The sequence below is a fragment of the Sardina pilchardus genome, chromosome 22 (genome assembly GCF_963854185.1).
Source record: "Sardina pilchardus chromosome 22, fSarPil1.1, whole genome shotgun sequence".
NCBI classification, from domain to species: Eukaryota; Metazoa; Chordata; class Actinopteri; order Clupeiformes; family Clupeidae; genus Sardina; species Sardina pilchardus.
In genome coordinates, this window is record NC_085015.1 from 6,007,966 (window position 1) to 6,025,480 (window position 17,515).

The 17,515-nt window shown below is 47.9% G+C and overlaps 1 protein-coding gene across 2 annotated transcripts in view; it reads left to right on the forward strand.

Moving 5' to 3' along the window:
* Positions 1–2,627: 2,627 nt before the first annotated feature.
* The window catches only part of reep3b (receptor accessory protein 3b), a gene marked incomplete at its 5' end in the record, with an annotated part of 29,678 nt that continues 14,790 nt past the window's right edge, over positions 2,628–17,515 (forward strand). For both annotated transcript variants that reach the window (XM_062526192.1, XM_062526193.1), the window contains 2 exon segments: positions 2,628–2,700; positions 15,509–15,585. In XM_062526192.1, the coding sequence (XP_062382176.1) occupies positions 2,628–2,700; positions 15,509–15,585 (150 nt within the window).

Here is a 17,515-nt window from a genome sequence, read left to right on the forward strand (position 1 = left end):
TCTCTCTCACACACACACACACACACACACACACACACACACACCTTTTTGCCGGTCACTAAGCCTTTGTTGTTTTTTTCCCCCCTGGCTGTCCTTTTTCTTTTCTCTCTCTGGGCACATTGGCAGCCACTGTAAGGCCTGTTATTTACGTGCCTCGTAACAAGAGGAGGGGTGGGAGGGGGTTGCAGGCAATCAAACAGCTGTGTCCTACTCACACACACACACACACACACACACACACACACACACTGCACTAATTTCCCAGTGCTGCAGGGGGAAGCTTTACAACTGGTGAAGGGAAGGTGGGGGTTGCTCTGATGAAATGAAACTAGGCACTCCCTTCATCTCTCTCTCTCTCTCTCTCTCTCTCCCTCTCTCTCTTTCCTCCCTCTTTTTTTCCCTTTCTCTCCCTCACCCCCCTTCTATCACTTTCCCTGCATTTTATCTCCCTCTATCTCCCCCCTCTCTTTCTGGTGTGTGTGTGTGTGTGTGTGTGTGTGTGTGTGTTCCGTGGGATCACCCGCTCAGGCCAGCGGAGTGGAACATAATGAATGAGAATCAGCTGAGAGTGCCGCTTCCAGATGAAGCGCCTGGCACTGTTCCCATTCACACACACACACACACACACACACACACCCTTACACTAACTCAACACACACACACATACACATACATGCACACATCCTGATTCTAACTCTACACATACACACACACACAGACATATTCTCTCACACACACGCATACACTTATATGTACATATAACACATCCATACACTCATATGTACATATGCATTTTGGACACTTTTGGTAAACCTTGGCACACACACACCCACCTTCTGCTACACATCCCACTGCACACACATACAGACACACACACACCCTGTTATACATCCCATTACACACACACACACACACACACACACACACACACACACACACACACCTTCTGCTACACATCCCACTGCACACACATACACACACACACCCTGTTATACATCCCATTACACACACACACACAGACACACACTAAGCCCACCCCTCTCTGTACCCCAGCCTTGCTCGCACACAAAGCACTGGAGTGAATTAGTGGAGCATGTGAAATCCAGCTACTCCCATCTATAACCCGGCAAACCCCACCTCCACACACACACAACCGGACACACATACGTCTCGTACAAACACCTACCCCTGCCAGCAGCAACTGTCCTCCATGTGTGGAGGAGTTTGTACTCGCTAAGTATGCGTGTGTGTGTGTGTGTGTGCGCGCGCTCAGTAGCAGTGTGTCTGTGCACTAGTGTGAGTGTGGGTTTGTCTGTGTGTCTGTCCGCCATGTGTGTGTCTGGTGCATGTGTATGTGTTCTGTCCATGTGTGTGTGTGTGTGTGTGTGTGTGTGTGTGTGTCCGTGTGTGTGTGTTCTGTCTGTGTGTGTGTGGTGTGTGTGTGTGTGTCCGTGTGTTTGTGTTCTGTCCTGGTGTGTGTGTGTGTGTGTGTTCTGTCCATGTGTGGTGCATGTGTATGTGTGTGTGTGTGTTCTGTCCGTGTGTGTGTGTGTGTGTGTGTGTGTGTGTGTGAGGGGGAGGTGGGAGAGTAGAGGAAATCATTTGTTTGTCTTGAGACTGCAATCAGCAGGAGGAAACAGAACAGGCAGGTCTGCTCAGTGGCCAGCTGGACCCTCAGGCTGCTGTTCTACTCTCTCTCTCTCTCTCTCTCTCTCTCTCTCTCTCATATGGTCTCTCTCTCGGTCTTTATCTTTTTCTTCATTCCATCCATCCATCCATCTCTCTCTCTCTCCTTTCTCATTCTTTTCCAACATTTATACATCTCCATCTTTCCTTATCTCTTGCTCTCTTTCTCTTTCCCTCCATCTCTCCATTTTATCTTCCATGATCTTTCCTTCTTTTCCTGCCTCTCTCTCTCTCTCTCTCTCTCCTTCCTCCTCCGCTACCAGAGAGGCTTTTGGAAACCTCTTTAGTTGTACTTTTAGAAAGTCTGGTCTGACTCTGGAAATGAAACCATGTCTATGTGCACTTGTCCTCTTTCTCTGTCCATCACTGTCAATCATGTTGTATGTTCCCACCCATAGTTTAGTGGTAGCCAGCTGGTAGCTGTGCAGTATGTGCGTTGTGTAAACCTCCTGCCGACGCATTAAGAAATTATGGCTAAAAAGCTCGGCTAGCAGCGGCTAAAGAGCTGGGCTAGCAGCGACTAAAGAGCTGGGCTAGCAGCAGCTAAAGAGCTAGCCGCGGCTAAAGAGCTGAGCTAGCAGCGGCAAAAGAGCTGGGCTAGCAGCAGCTAAAGAGCTGGGCTAGCAGCGACTAAAGAGCATGGCTAGCAGCGGCTAAAGAGCTGGGCTAGCAGCGGCTAAAGAGCTAGCCGCAGCTAAAGAGCTGGGCTAATGGGGGCTAAAGAGCCGGTCTAGCAGCAGCTAAAGAGCTGTGCTAGCAGCAGCTAAAGAGCTAGCCGCGGCTAAAGAGCTGGGCTAACGGGGGCTAAGTCGACACAAGTCTGATCAACTGCTAAATGTAATTATTGTATTGTTTTTGTTTAGTATGTCGCTTTGGACTAAGGCGTCTGCTAAGCAACATAACCATAACCATCATGTGTTCTCCACTCTGTCTTTCCACAGGCTTGTCTTCGGCACACTCTACCCAGCCTACAACTCCTACAAGGCTGTCAAGACCAAGAACGTCAGGGAATATGTAAGTACTGAAAAGCACACACGCACAGGCACAGTACAGTACTCTCATTTACATACACACATACGTACACACACACACACATACGTACACACACACACACACACAGTACTTTCACACACTTTGCTACATACACACACACAAACACGCTCTCTCACTCACACTCACACATGTTCAAACAGTGTACACACACACACACACACACACACACACACACATCATGTGTGCACACACACTCTCTGCAGGCTCTACTGTGGCGCTTACTTAGTGGGGAGAGAGGAAAGGCGAATATCAGGGAGAGAGGGAGGGAGGTTGCAGGGCCGACTCCAGCAGACTGTATCTGACCATATGCACGATCATATCACTCCAGCTCAGGTCAGCTCAGCAGTCTGGACACACAACACACACACACACACACACACACACACACGAGCATATGCACGATCATATCACTCCAGCTCAGGTCAGCTCAGTTCAGCTCAGCCCAGCAGTCTGGAGATAATCAACATGGAGATCCCATGCACGTCACTTTTTATGAGCGCCCGCAAGCTTGGGAGCGCAAGACCCCGCTGATGAGATCTGTTCCTAACAGCATGTTTCCCGTCTATTCAGTATGAAAGGATCTGTGTTCATTTGGGAGTATGGTTTATATTACAAAGGCCTGGATCACTGATCATTAAGTCGTAGAGATGTTTTATGGAGGGGGCTGCCGTGGGTAGGGACCTGCTGAGGCAATGCGCTGAGCTACCTGTCTACCCATATTGATATGTGAGGAGGTGGTAGTGTGGTAGGGTATTGGTTCAGGAGCTGGGCTACCTGTCTACCCATATTGATATGTGAGGAGGTGGTAGTGTGGTAGGGTATTGGTTCAGGAGCTGGGCTAGCGTGCAGTAGATAAAAGTTGCCTTTGCGTAGTCGAGAGTCGATTTTGCAATCACTGATTTTGCTGATTTTGTACAGGTGCAATTATGCGAGTGGCAACTCATTTTCTCGAATGTTGTGAGTCTCTGTGTATAGAGCCTCGCGATGTCATGGCCTCAGCTTTTTGTGCTGTGTGTGGAAGCAGCTGAAAATACGGAGTTGGTGCTCCCAGTGCAGTCTTGATTGATGCCCACACATGACGCCCTTGTTCCTGCAGGAGCGCTCTCAGACCAGAAATGGGGGGGAAATGCTGAGATGTGTCTGTTGGTCAGGCAAACACAAAGGCTGGGGTTGGCCAGCTGTTTAGTCTAGAAACTAGGTGAGGTTTTGTGTGGTAGAGGAAGGGATTACGTGTGTGTCTGTGTGATCGTGTCCGTGTCCATTTATCTGTGTATGTCTTGTTTATGTGTGTGTATGTGTGCTGTAACATGTTTGTTTTTTGTATATGTGTGTGTGTGTGTGTGTGTGTTTGTCAGACAGTCAGACAGACAGGAGTGTTTATGTAACTGCTTTCCTGTCCGTGAGTCACAGGAGTAATGTGTAGTGCAGGCCTGGACATGTGAGTGAGAGAGAGAAGCATCTTTGTGTGTGTGAGGGAGAGAGAGAGATAGATGGCCTGGAAATGTTTTGGAGATTAACAATGGTTTACTGTGTGTGTGTGTGTGTGAGAGAGAGAGAGAGAGAGAGAGGGAGGGTGAGTGATGGCAACAGGTGCCTCCAGAGGAATGCTAATTTTGGGGTGCCACCTGCGATGGCAAAACAACGGCACCCCTCAGCCAGTGTGCCACAACCCCAGGGAGCGCACACAAACACACGCCGTTGCCATGGCTACCACGGGCGCTCGTTGGCGGAGACCAGCGATTGGGGAAGGTCACGTGACTCTTCTGTGACTCACTCACACACACACACACACACACACACACACACACACAGAGCCCGAGCCTTGGATAGATTTCTTGCTCGGTTCATCTACGACGAGGTTAAATTGTGTGTGTGTGTGTGTGTGTGTGTGTGTGTGTGTGTGTGTGTGGGTGTACGCACAGATGTCACTTGTCTGTTAATGTCACTCCCACTGACTGACTGACCACACTGTGTTTTAGCCCATATTTGCATGATATGCGTTTAGTCGTTTAGCAGAGACCTCCATCCGAGTGTCATTACAGTACCGTTGGTATGACATCTCTTACAGGTAGGCTGCACCAGGTACGTGACTGAAGCGGTCCATTCGCGTAGCGTACGCAGCAACAATTAGCGTCTACTGTAACAGAACTGGCTACGCCAGCCGTGATGGGCCGCATTCCGCATACTTTCGAACAACATTTGACCACAGTCGTCAAAATTATTTTGACGCTCCGCAAACGAAAGTGCTTCAACAGGGCTTCACATATCCTTATTCCACTGCCCTTCATTCTACTCCTACTGTTCGGTTATTTATTCTTTTATCTTTTATTTGTTTGAGTGTTGTACTTTGAGAGCAAAGTTAACCAACCGGAGTCAGATTCCTTGTTTGTTTACGCACACCTGTCCAATAAAGCAGATTCTGATTCAGATTCACCTGGTGTGGCCCGGCTGTAAGGTGCGTTGCGTTCATCTAATGCGGTGTCTCGGTGTTCTACAGGTATCAACAATCTCTCTCGGTGTCAGGTTCATGACCTCAGCGCTGTTGGCGCTGTGTTTCACTAGTTAAGCCACAGGATTTAGTGCTACATAAATCTACAAGTGTTGTCACATAGTTTATGGGTGTTGTCTATGCAGGTTTTGTACCAGTCACATACCCAGGGCTCAACATGAACTTTTAAAAGAGGATGCCAGCTTGGCAACCAGGCAAGGTTTTGGTTGGCAAAGCAAGCGTTTCCCAAGACGAGCTAACTTGTTCTGTCATTTATTACAAGGTATGTTGTTCATGGTTGTCAGATTATTATTTTTGTCTCTTTCAAACATTCTAGAGTAGGTCTAACGTCAACGGTATTTAACCTCTCATGCCTGCACAAAGCTTTTTCCTTTGGGGTTGAGCTTCGAGCTCCGAGTCCTCCTCACTGTCATTTAATTTTGCACTTTAGCGTTGGTGTTGCTTACAGATTAATAGAAGTCTGATTAGTTTTAATGCCAAGTCGAAATAACTTGTTTTGTTATAGGCTATTAGGCTAATCTGTTTTGCCATTGCGAGTGGAAAACAAATGCTTTTCTGTGTCCCAAACCTGCGAATGTGGGAAATATGGGACTATTAGAGTCTGTTATATGTCTGAGTCTGAATGTCTGAGAGTGAGGACGTGGTAAACAAAGCAGAACACAAATTGAAACATCAGCAACACGTATGATGAGCGCCATCCATAATGATTTATTTACTGTAATGAAAACAATCAAGTGCAAGGGGGAAAAATCAACTTGGGTATAGCAGTGTAGTCACTTTTTTGCCAGCAACAAGCTTGCACAGGCTCAGCGGATGTGCGGATGAGCGCATGTGCCTCAGTCCTCATATAGCAAATTTTTGAGGATTCTTGCAGAGAATTCAGTCATTATTTTGGCCGCAGCAAACAATCACAACAACCCCTGGAGAGGTACTGGAGGGGCTGATGTCCCCACGCATTACCTTACTGCCCCACACACACACACACACACACACACACACACACACACACACACACACACACACACACACACACACACACACACACACACTCATCACCTTACTGCCCCACATGAGCCATGCCTTGTTTGCAACATGATCTTGAGCAGCAGAGCTGAGGGCAAACAATCACAACAAGATCCGTGGGAGGGACTCATGATGCCCGCGCACATACTGTAATCACCTGACCGCCCCACACGTTCTCATCTGGAGCTGCAGAACCGATAGGAGCACAGCGCAGGGCAGCGGTTCTCCGTGTGCAGCAGCAGCAGATCCGAGTGATGCAACTGGCTGCTGCGCTCCTGAAATCGGTTCTGCAGGCACTGAGGCGGCGGCGTAGAGCTGTGCAGTCACACTGCAGATGTGGAACTCACTCAGCGGCACTGCAGCACATACACAACACGCCTTTGTGACACGCTAGTGTTCTGTTCTCATTTAGCTTATGACACGCTATTATTCTGTTCTTATTTAGCTTATGACACGCTATTATTCTGTTCTTATTTAGCTTATGACACGCTATTATTCTGTTCTTATTTAGCTTATGACACGCTATTATTCTGCTCTTATTTCGTTTATGACACGGTATTCCTCTGTTCTTATTTAGCTTGTGACGCATTATTATTCTGTTTGTGACCCGCTATTATTCTGTTCTTGTCTAATTTATGACAGATTATTATTTTGATCTTTTTTTCTTTTAGTGACATTGGTATATAATATTATTATTATTCATAGTAGTCGTATTTAAGCCATATGACTACTTTAAACATTTCAATGTTCATGTTTATTGACTGTTAAATTTAAACCTATTGGAGAACCATAAATATAAACCTTTAGCAAAACCTAATCATGAATTTGTCTATTGCTATTGCAGTAGGGTTTGTGGCATCTTGGTTTACATGTTATTCACAAGGCTTATTTAATTATCTTGTTGTGTACTTTTTTACGATAGCCTAATTAGTGAGTTTCACCCTTTGGCTCTTAAAAGGGTCTTCCTTAGTTGACGACATGGAGCCTGGCTATTGATGCTCTCCTTCTCAGATTCAATATATTATTACCGTAATTTCCTGACTATTAGCCGCGGCTTATACATTGATTTTGCAAAATTTCTTCAGCTATGAGGTTAATACAGGGGGGCAGTTAATATGGTGTTAATATGGTTTTGCTTCCTTTAACTGGCATAAAACACTGTCCTGCGGCTTATACACAACGCGGCTTATATGCGGGAAATTACTGTAGCATGAAGTGAACCCCTAACATCAGCAGTTGTTAACCAGACTCTCCAATCGCACATGTAAAATGGCTTTACAGGCTACCTGTATTACCTGTAAGATTGTGTACTAAATGAGTTCCGTGTTCTATTATATTCAGCGCTCTGTTCAAATAGTAATTTGGTTACTACTTACTCGTGGGATGAGGACATGAATCTGCAGAGAATGGAAAATGTAGCCTGTTATGAAAGAATTGAAACCACTAAGTGTGCACACTGCAGTCTCCGCTCCACAAAGGAACATACTGAACAACGGCAGTATTCATGTGAAGTATGCATACCGTCTCCACAAATGAGCCAAGCAATTACTTGAAGTAGGTGCTGGCCAGAGAGGATCCCGTATCTGTTGACTGTTTTCACGCGATTCTGTGCATCTACATCATACCCAATTTGGCCGGTATTGATATTCAGACTGTTCTGCTGCGAGCGATTCTCCGGATATTCGATTATCCACGCGCGCATCCTTAATTCATATGGCTCTTGTGGTTGGAAACTAGGCTGGGTAAACCCCTGCCTGTTTTGCTGGACTATCCTAAGGAGCTCAGCTCAGACCAGACCAGAGTGTGTGTGTGTGGGGGGGGGGTTTAGTTTAGAAACTAAGGACTATCCAAAAGCTGTTTAGTTTAGAAACTAAGGACTATCCAAAAGCGTACAGTCATTTGAAATATGCTCATTGATCACGCCTTTTGTGCAGTAGAAATAGAGTGTGCACATTTGTTCACAAATGTTCACATTTGTTTTTCCCCCTAAATTTCTCTGGTGCGGCTTATATTCAGGTGCGACTTATAGTCCGGAAATTACGGTAGTTGGAAGCAAACGGTATGCTGTCCTGAAGTGAGCAGGCTTCTGTGGAGCTGCAGAGCTCTGGGCCTGTGAAGCCTGTGGTGCCTTAGTGTGGTCGTAGTCTGTTTGTCTGAGCCTTCACAGTGGCTGCTCTCTCAGTCCGTGAGTAGCTGGCAGTCTCTTGCCGTGCCCTGCTGATTGAGTTAGATCCGAGCCAAAACCAGATTTGAGGCCCTCTGCCTTTAAACCGCATTGGCGGAGAGCAGGTAGGAGAAGTCATTCGCATATGCAAGTTACGGCGTCTACGAGTGTGTTTAAAATCTGTCGTATGATTTCAGTAGTTGAGCTCTGGGGTTTTCCACCAGGGCTGCATGTATTCAGTAACGGACTTCCACTATATGTGGTATCTTTTTTTTTTTTTTTGTCAATTTTTGTCAAAAAAAAATGTTCTGTTGTTTTGAACAACAATGTTCTTCAGGTTTCTTCTTAGTCTGTTCTTGGTAGTCCCAGGGTCACAGCTGGTTTTAAAACCTCTGGTTTAGTTTTATATGTTTTATTTAGAGTCGTTGTTGTAGAGCTCGTTTGCTGTGAGCGAGCCCAAGCTCGTGGTGCCCGTGGGATCGGCTGCTGCACTCCGAGACTGTGCAGGGACAGCTCCGTGGAGGGTGACCCTTGTTCTATATACAGCCTTCATGTCTGTGTCTGTGTATGTGCGTACCAGTCCTTGCGTTTACATCTGTGGCGGCGTAAATGAGCGCCTTGCGAGGGGGAATGTCTGAACCGGGCTTGATGGATCATGAAATCTCCAGACTGCAGCAATGAGTTAAGTTCTCTCTCTCTCTCTCTCTCCTTCTCTCTCTCTTCTCCCCCTCTCTCCCTCTCGCTCTCATTCTCATTCGCTCGGTAACGACTCCCAGATGGTAAACTCTGCATCCCCTGTCGGCCCGTCCCAACATTAAACAGCCAGCCATCCCAGAGAGAGAGAGAGAGAGAGAGGGAGAGATAGAAAGAGGCAGAGGGAGGGAGCGAGGGAAAGAAAGAGGGTCAGAAAAAAGAGAACACGCCACTCCGGGGAGACCTCATCAGTCATCCTCCCACAGAAGAGAAGTCTGAATGGAGAGAGAGGAGGAGGAGAGAGAGAGAGAGAGGAGGAGAAGAGAGAGAGTGTGAACAAGGGAGGAAAACTGAGAGAAGAAGAGAAGCAGTACAAAGGTCATGTTTGTTTGTCTAGTCTACCGCAATATTTTGCAGAGGAGAGCGAGAAGGAAGGAATGGAAAATAAGTCTGGGTTGAGAAAGAGAGAAGGATGGTGTTGGGCAGAGAGAGAGAGAGAGAGAGAGAAAGAAAGAAAGAGAGAACAAGTGTAACCATGGGAGAAGAGAGGTAGAAGCACAGTGAGAATAAGAGAGGAGGGGAAAATTGAGTGAGAGCATGGGAGAGAAATAGGCAGCGAAAGAGGGAGAAAGAGTGAGTGTCAGAAAAAGAGAAGCGGGCCTCCCCTGCGATCCCTGTGTGTGGAAGGAGCAGTAGACTGTGGAAGGAGCGGTACCGTAGAGGCGCAGTGCAACAGCATTCCTCCGGGGGCAGCTGCCCTCCCCAACATGTCACGACTGCACTGGCGCAGAAGGGGGGGGTGGGGGGGATTGGGTGGTGAGTGTGGGGGGGGGGTGGATGGGGTGGTGAGTGTGTGTGTGTGTGTGTGGGGGGGGGGGTGGATGGGGTGGTGAGTGAGTGTGTGTGTGTGTGTGTGTGTGTGTGTGTGTGGGGGGGGGGGGGGGGGGGGGGTGTAGGGAGTGCAGACCCGTAATTGAGTCCCTCGCCGGCCAAAAAAGCGTCTCCGTAATGACTCTGGACAAATGATGCTTTTGTGTTCCGCTGCCTTTTGCTCTCCTTCTCTCCATTTTCCTACCACTCTTCCCTTTCTTTCTTTTTCTTTCTTTCTTTCTTTCTTTCGCTCTCTCTCTCTCTCTCTCTCTCTCTCTCTTGCTCTGTTCTTCCCTGCCTGCTAGCTGAGTATGTAACCAGGATTGCTGCTGTTTTGCGTACAGCAAAGAAAGAAAGAAAGAAAGAAAGGGACGGAGGGAGGAAGGGAGAGAGAGAGAGAGAGGGTGATGTGGAAAAGTTGCCTCTGACTGATTGAGGCTGGTGTGTGTGTGTCACATTGAGGGCTTTTTAATGCCCTTGTGTCTGGAGGCCTGGGAGGAGCAGAGAGAGTAATGAAATCACTGTGAAATGGCACAACTCTGCGCCGCACTGCTCTGACTGTCCTCGACGCCATGCCCAGCGTTCTCTTCTCAGCTCCACTGCCCCCCGGCGTACTCCCCACGGACTGACCCTTGATGATTTGTGTGCGTGTGTGTGTATGTGTGTCCGTGTGTGTGTCCGTCTGTGTGTGTGTGTGTCCGACGTCCGTGTCCGTGGAATTGCCCGTCTGTAAGCCTGCAGAAAACGTGTACGTTTTCTGTCGGACCAAATGGATTGAGAGACAGGGGATCGCGTGGAGATGTTTGCTGAACGTGCCAAAAAACCTGTTAGTACGGGTTAGGAAACGCTTACAATCGCTGACGGTACCTTTTTTAAGTTGGCACATTTGCATAGAGAGATAAAGGTCGATTAGTGGCTGCCACCTATAGCCTACATTATCGGTGAACGTAATGGAGGATGCTGAAATCGTCCGACACCGTTTAAGTGTGTCTCCTGATGACTGATGTCAGAGAACCCTCAATACAGTGCGATCCATCTGAGACAGGACCTGTTAAGTTCTCACTTATGATGAGTGACTAGCTTAGCGCTGTTCGCTGCTCATTTCAGAAGGCATTATGAATATGAACACACTGAGCTGCTGAGTGAGAAGATGTATGAGTTCTATGTCTAGTGTCTAGGGTGGCATTTGTTCAGTTCTCCAAAGATGCACTGCTGAGGGCTGGTACCCTCAGGGACGGAAGGGAGTGATGTAGGTCATAGCTGAAGATAAAAAATGCTCAGGATATGGGTGTCGACAATAAAGGCATTCTATTCTGTTATGTTCTGTTATGTTCCGTTCCGTTCTGTTCTGTTTGGTTCCGTTCTGTTCTGTTCTATTCTAGTCAATAGGGGTTAAGTGGAACGTTCTTCCGGGTTCTACAAAACAGAATGATTGTTCCACATAAACCGAATTCTGGTCTATTCTATTTCCAGCAGGTGAGGTAAGCTATAGTTAGTAGTTTCCTGTCTCGCTAGCTTCTGCTCATCCCACGCCTCTTCACAGGAGATTGAAATGCTTGGCTGTTTATTTGAGGAGCGGATGGTTTGTGTTTTGATGGGAATCTGGAACCCAGTGCGAGTCTGTAGATGTTGGGTAATATTGACCCAGATTGAAGAACTGTGTGCGGATCATACCTCTGTTCTCACCGGAGGTGTGTGTGTGTGTGTGTGTGTGTGTGTGTGTGTGTGTGTGTGTGTGTGTGTGTGTGTGTGTGTGTGTGTGTGTGTGTGTGTGTGTGTGTGTGTGTGTGTGTGTGTGTGTGTGTGTGTGTGTGTGTGTGTGTGTGTGTGTGTGTGTGTGTGTGTGTGTGTGTGTGTGTGTGTGTGTTCACCGGAGCTGAGCCATACTGCTGACCACTGATGTTGAACAGGCGGGGCCGGAAGGGGATTCCTATTGATCTCTCTCTGTTGTGCTTAATTTTTCATGACCAAAACAGAAATGATTGCCCTTCTGATGAGGGCAGAAGAGTGATTGTTATGATAGGTGGTGTGTGTGCGTGCGCGCGCATTTGAGTGCGTGACCACCATCTGTGTGTGTGAATGACAGTTTTGAGTGTGTGTATGTGAGTGTGTGGGAGAGGGAGAGTTTGAGCGCGTGTGTGTGTGTGTGTGTGTGACTGTGTGTGGGAGAGAGAGAGAGAGTTTGAGCGTGTGTGTGACTGTGTGTGGGAGAGCGAGAGTTTGAGCGTGTGTGTGACTGTGTGTGGGTATTGACTGACAGTCAGTTGGGATGTGCTGATCTGGCACATTCATCGATCACCCCTTCAGCCACTGTGTGTGTATGTGTATGTGTGTGTGAGTGTGTGTGTGTGTGTGTGTGTCCGTGTGGTTGCTGTGAGGTCAATTGCTGCTACCTCAGGCGAGTTCATGGGTAGGTCACCAATTAAACGTGACGGCGGGTTGTCAGGCAGTTCCTGCTCCCGATTGGTCCATCCTCTCTCCCCCTCCCCTCCCTTCCTTTCCTCTAATCTCATCTCCTCTCGGCTCAGGGCTCAGGCTGAGGCTCGGCCTCCATTCACTGAGACGAGGCAGCGTTCAGTGAGACGAGGCTGGGCTATAGTGAGGCTGCGTTCAGTGAGACGAGGCTGCGTTCAGTGAGACGAGGCTGCGTTCAGGCTGCTTTCAGTGAGACGAGCCTGCGTTCAGTGAGAGTGAGAAGAGGCTGCGTTCAGGCTGCTTTCAGTGAGACGAGGCTGCGTTCAGTGAGAAGAGGCTGCGTTCAGGCTGCTTTCAGTGAGACGAGCCTGCGTTCAGTGAGAGTGAGAAGAGGCTGTGTTCAGTGAGACGAGGCTGCGTTCAGGCTGCGTTCAGTGAGAGTGAGACGAGCCTGCGTTCAGTGAGAGTGAGAAGAGGCTGTGTTCAGTGAGACGAGGCTGCGTTCAGGCTGCGTTCAGTGAGAGTGAGACGAGGCTGCGTTCAGGTTCAGCATGGCCGTGGCCGCAGTCTCTCTGCAGGCCGGCAGCAGCAGCAGCGGTGGCGGTAGCAGGAGCGGTCAGGAGAGGCTCACGTGAGCGAGCGAGCGAGCGTGGCGTGGCGCAGAGCCATATAAAGAGAGAGTTGCGACAACCCGGGTACAGAAAATTCGGTTTGTGACGTGGTTCGTGTAACTTCAAGTAGTTCAAATCATATTCAAATAGTTCCCGGAAGCGATTTTGACTGTTCGTTAGAATCTTAAAATAACCGTCTTTTACTGTCTGTTAACGAGTGTTCGTTCCTAACTTCCGGGAACTATTGTTGAGAAAATATGGAACATTAGCGTCAATGGAGTTGTCGCAACTCTCTCTTTATATGGCTCTGGCGTGGCGTGTGGGGGCGGACCTGTCTGTCCCTCTGCTTCGTCTCTCTGGCTGGCTGCGCCGTCCTCCCATTGCCTCGCCTCGCCTCTGGCTGAAATTGAAATGCTAAGAAAGCCCTTGAAAGCCCCTAGTGCAGCTTGGATTGGAGAGAGGGAGAGAGAGGGAGAAAGAGAGAGAGAGGTGGAGAGAGGGAGAGAGAGAGAGAGAGGGAGAGAGGGAGGGAGGGAGAGAGAGAGGTGGAGAGAGAGGGAGAGGTGGAGAGAGAGGGAGAGGTGGAGAGAGAGAGGTGGAGAGAGAGGGCATGAGCAGGGGAGAGGTAGGAGGAGAGTGTGTGTGTGGGGGTGGGAGGTATGAGGCAGGGTAAGAAAGAGGGATGGAGGGAGGGAGAGGGGTAGAATACTAACTAGCCCTCTGCTGCTGCTGCTGCTGCTGGGGGAAAGAGAGAGAGCGAGAGGAGAGGAGAGGGCTGGAGGAAGAGCGAGCAAGAACGCGTGAGCAGAAAAGCGGCGGTGTGAGTGGTAGAGCAAGAAAGCGAGGGAGAGGGAGAAAGCGAGGGAGGGAGGGAGAGAGAGCGAATGAGATGAGACGTGAGGGAGAGAAAGAAAGAAGCTAGAGCAAGCTCGACAGGATGGAAATTAAAGTCACGGCAGTAATGATTTTCTCTCTCCCTCTCCCTCTCTTTCTCTCTTCCTCCCTTCATTCCCCCCCTCCCTCCCTTTGCGCTGCTCTGCTCTGCTATCTGTCTATCTCTCCACTCGTCTGTGTTTCTGTCTCGTGTGGGGAGAGGTGCTTCGATTGGACTGACATTACTGAATATTCTCAGGCCAGAAATTGCTTCATTCACCAGCAGAATACAGAGAGGAAGAGAAAGAGCGAGAGAGCGAATGAGAGGGAGGCTGTGTGTGTGTCTGTGTCTTTGTCAGATGCTTGTGTGTCTGTCTGTGTGTTTATGACGTGTGTGTGTGTGTGTGTGTGTGTGTCTGTTTGTCTGTTATTTGTCACAAATGATTTGTGTGCGTGTGTGTGTGTGTGATTTCTGTATCTCTCTTTGTGGCAGTTGTATGTATTTGTGTGTCAGTGTGTGACTGAACCCTCTTCGTGGTCACTATAGTCCTCCCAGTGTTCATATTACTGCGAGTGACACATAAGTAGTGCCATTTATTTATCGTATGATAAACACCACTGGGGTCTGTGGTAGTTTTGTGGCAAAGGAGCTGGGTTAGCATGCAGTAGTAGCGTCATGGCTAAGGAGCTGGGCTAGCATGCAGTACTAGCGTTGTGGCTAAGGAGCTGGGTTAGCATACAATAGTAGCATTGTGGCCTAAGGAGCTGGGCTACCATGCAGAAGCTGGGCTAAGGAGCTGGGCTAGCACGCAGTAGCTGGGCTAAGGAGATTGGCTAGCATGCCGGAGCGTGGCTAAGGAGCTGGGCTAGCATGCCGTAGCGTGGCTAAGGAGCTGGGCTAGCATGCAGTATGCTGGACTAAGGAACTGAGCTAGCATGCAGTAGCCTGAAAAGTCGTGGGCTCATACCAAGTTCATCGAGCAACGCACTTAACCGCTGAGTTACTTAGGGGGCAATGGCCTTTGTAATACAATTGACATATGTAAGTCGTTATGGATAAAATCTTCTGTTAAATTATTAAAAATAAATGAATAGCATTATAGAATATTGTGTTTACTGTAGATGATTGCTGCCAGCTAGGGCTGCTGGACTTTTGGGTGAAATAAAAGAAAATACTAAAACATGGAACTGTTTTTGGACATGCACATTCAAACGTTTAGAGAAGGTCACATTAAGTTCACCTGTAAAGGTTTTATAGTGGATTTTAGGTTCATCTTCAACTTGCACCCGGAAGCCGAATATCAATCAATCAAACATTTGTTAGCCAAGTCAAGTCAAGTCAAGTAAGTGTATTATCCCACAGGGGGAAATTTAGTTGCAGCCAGGTGTTAAGAGCACAAATGACACAAAATACAGGCTAATGAATGTCAATGAAGACAATATTGCTACACAGATAGACATGGACCAGTACATAAAATAAAACACATTGCAAGATTACTCCACGGAGAGGCCAAGATGAGCAATTATAGTCCAATAGTGTCTACTTTCTTTCCCCTGCCTCTGCTCTTCATCTGTGTAACACGTTTGTTTTGTGTCTGTGTGTGTGTGTAGGTGAGATGGATGATGTACTGGATCGTCTTCGCTCTCTACACCGTGGTGGAGACCATTGCGGACCTGACCGTGGCCTGGTAAGATCCATCATTCCACCTACTGCTCTGCCTCTGCTCTCTGTAAAGTATTAGAGCCGTTTCATAGGGTAGGCATGGGACACTGACGCTGTCTGTTATGCGTTACGTATTTGCACAACAAGATGTGATATCCAAACTTTTCTCGCCCTTCCGTAGCTTGATGTGTTTGCATCCCCACGAGCTTGTGTAGACAAAGAAACAGTCTTTAGGGCTCAACCATACAGACAGCTCCCACTTTCCCACGGTTTACTTACAGCAGAGGGTTTCTGTGGACAAGCCTCGCATTACAGCTGGAGGCAAATATGCTAGTGCGGAACGAACGCACGGCAAAAAAAAATCGCCCACCGATCATAATGTTCTTATTTTCCAATATTCCCAGGTGCTCGCCTAGGTAGTGCGCATGTTTGAACAGCGAAGGCAAAAGCATTTCAGTGGAGCGGTAGAGTTTGCTTCAGTAAACTTGATGTCTCGGTGAGTCAGGTTGAGTTGCAGACATGAGCTGCTGAAGGAGAAATGTCATCATTGCCTGCAGCCCTTTCAAATGGTGCGTTTGGCATGCTTCACTGTGGCTCTGCTCTCGGGCTACGGATAATGTGTGTGGGTAGTCTGTTGTAATAGATGCAGCCAAGTCTGCCAAGAGGCAGCAGCAGAACGCTTGGACAGGGAGAAAGTTATGATACAAAAATAACAGAATGACAGACTGTCCACAGACACACTTGCTTAAAGGGGAACTATGCAGGTTTTTTTTTTTTTTTAAGCTTAATGTACTTTAACTGTACAGACTGACCGAATGAGGAGTGTTGTAAACTATACACGCTAAAGCTGTAGGGGAAGCTCTGCAGAGAAACCTGCCAGCGTAAAACGGCTCAGAAGTCGCCAAACCTGCATAGTTGCTCTTTAAGTCTGTTGGCTATTAGCTAGTTTGCAGCTTGCTTATTTTTGACAAAAACTTGAGTGTCTTGTTGATTTTAATACTGATGAGATAGGACTCAGTATAACTTGCAAGACAACAAATCCAAGAGAAAAGAATATTACAAGACAGGTCCTGACTATTGGGGAGTTATTAGAGAAGTATCAGGGAAAGGATTTGTGAGCAGCACAGTGCTTTGATGCAGAAGTTCAGAGACCAGGGGGGTAATTTTAAGAACATGGTTGAGTGACAAACCTGGGTAAGTTAAATCCGTAAACCGTAGAAGAGCTGTACGGCTTCATTCGCCTGACAAAATAATGGCATAGAGCACTTGTTGTAGGAGGTTTACCACTTACCAAGGTTTGTCGCTAAACCACATACTTGGAATCCCCTCCTGGCCCCCCCCCCCCACACACACACACACACACACACACTCTCTCTGTCTGGTGAGCACTGCATGCTTCACTCAGTGTCTGATTTGTGTGGAATCAAAACAAGCAAGCTATCGTGTGTGTGTGTGTGTGTGTGTGTGTGTGTGTGTGTGTGTGTGTGTGTGTGTGTGTGTGTGTGTGTGTGTGTGTGTGTGTGTGTGTGTGTGTGTGTGTGTGTGTGTGTGTGTGTGTGTGTGTGTGTGTGTGTGTGTGTGTGTGTGTGTGTGTGTGTGTGTGTGTGTGTGTGTGTGTGTGTGTGTGTGTGTGTGTGTGTGTGTGTGTGTGTGTGTTGGGGGGAGTAACAGTTTGAGGTTGGGTGGGAGGGGGTTGGTGACGATGTTGCAGGAACAATCAAGGTTTAATGAAATTAAAGTTGCCTTTTTAATTTCACAAATTTCAGAAATCAATTTGTTGGCGTGCCAGTTTAATGGGTGTAATTATGTTGGGTGATTAACGAGATGCAATTTGGATCTCTCTCTCTCTTTCCCTTTCTCCTCCTCCTCCTCTCTTCTCCTACATTTCCATTTCTGCCCATCTCTATCCTCCTCTCACCTCTGGTCTCTGTCTCTCTCTCATCCTTTTTCTGTCC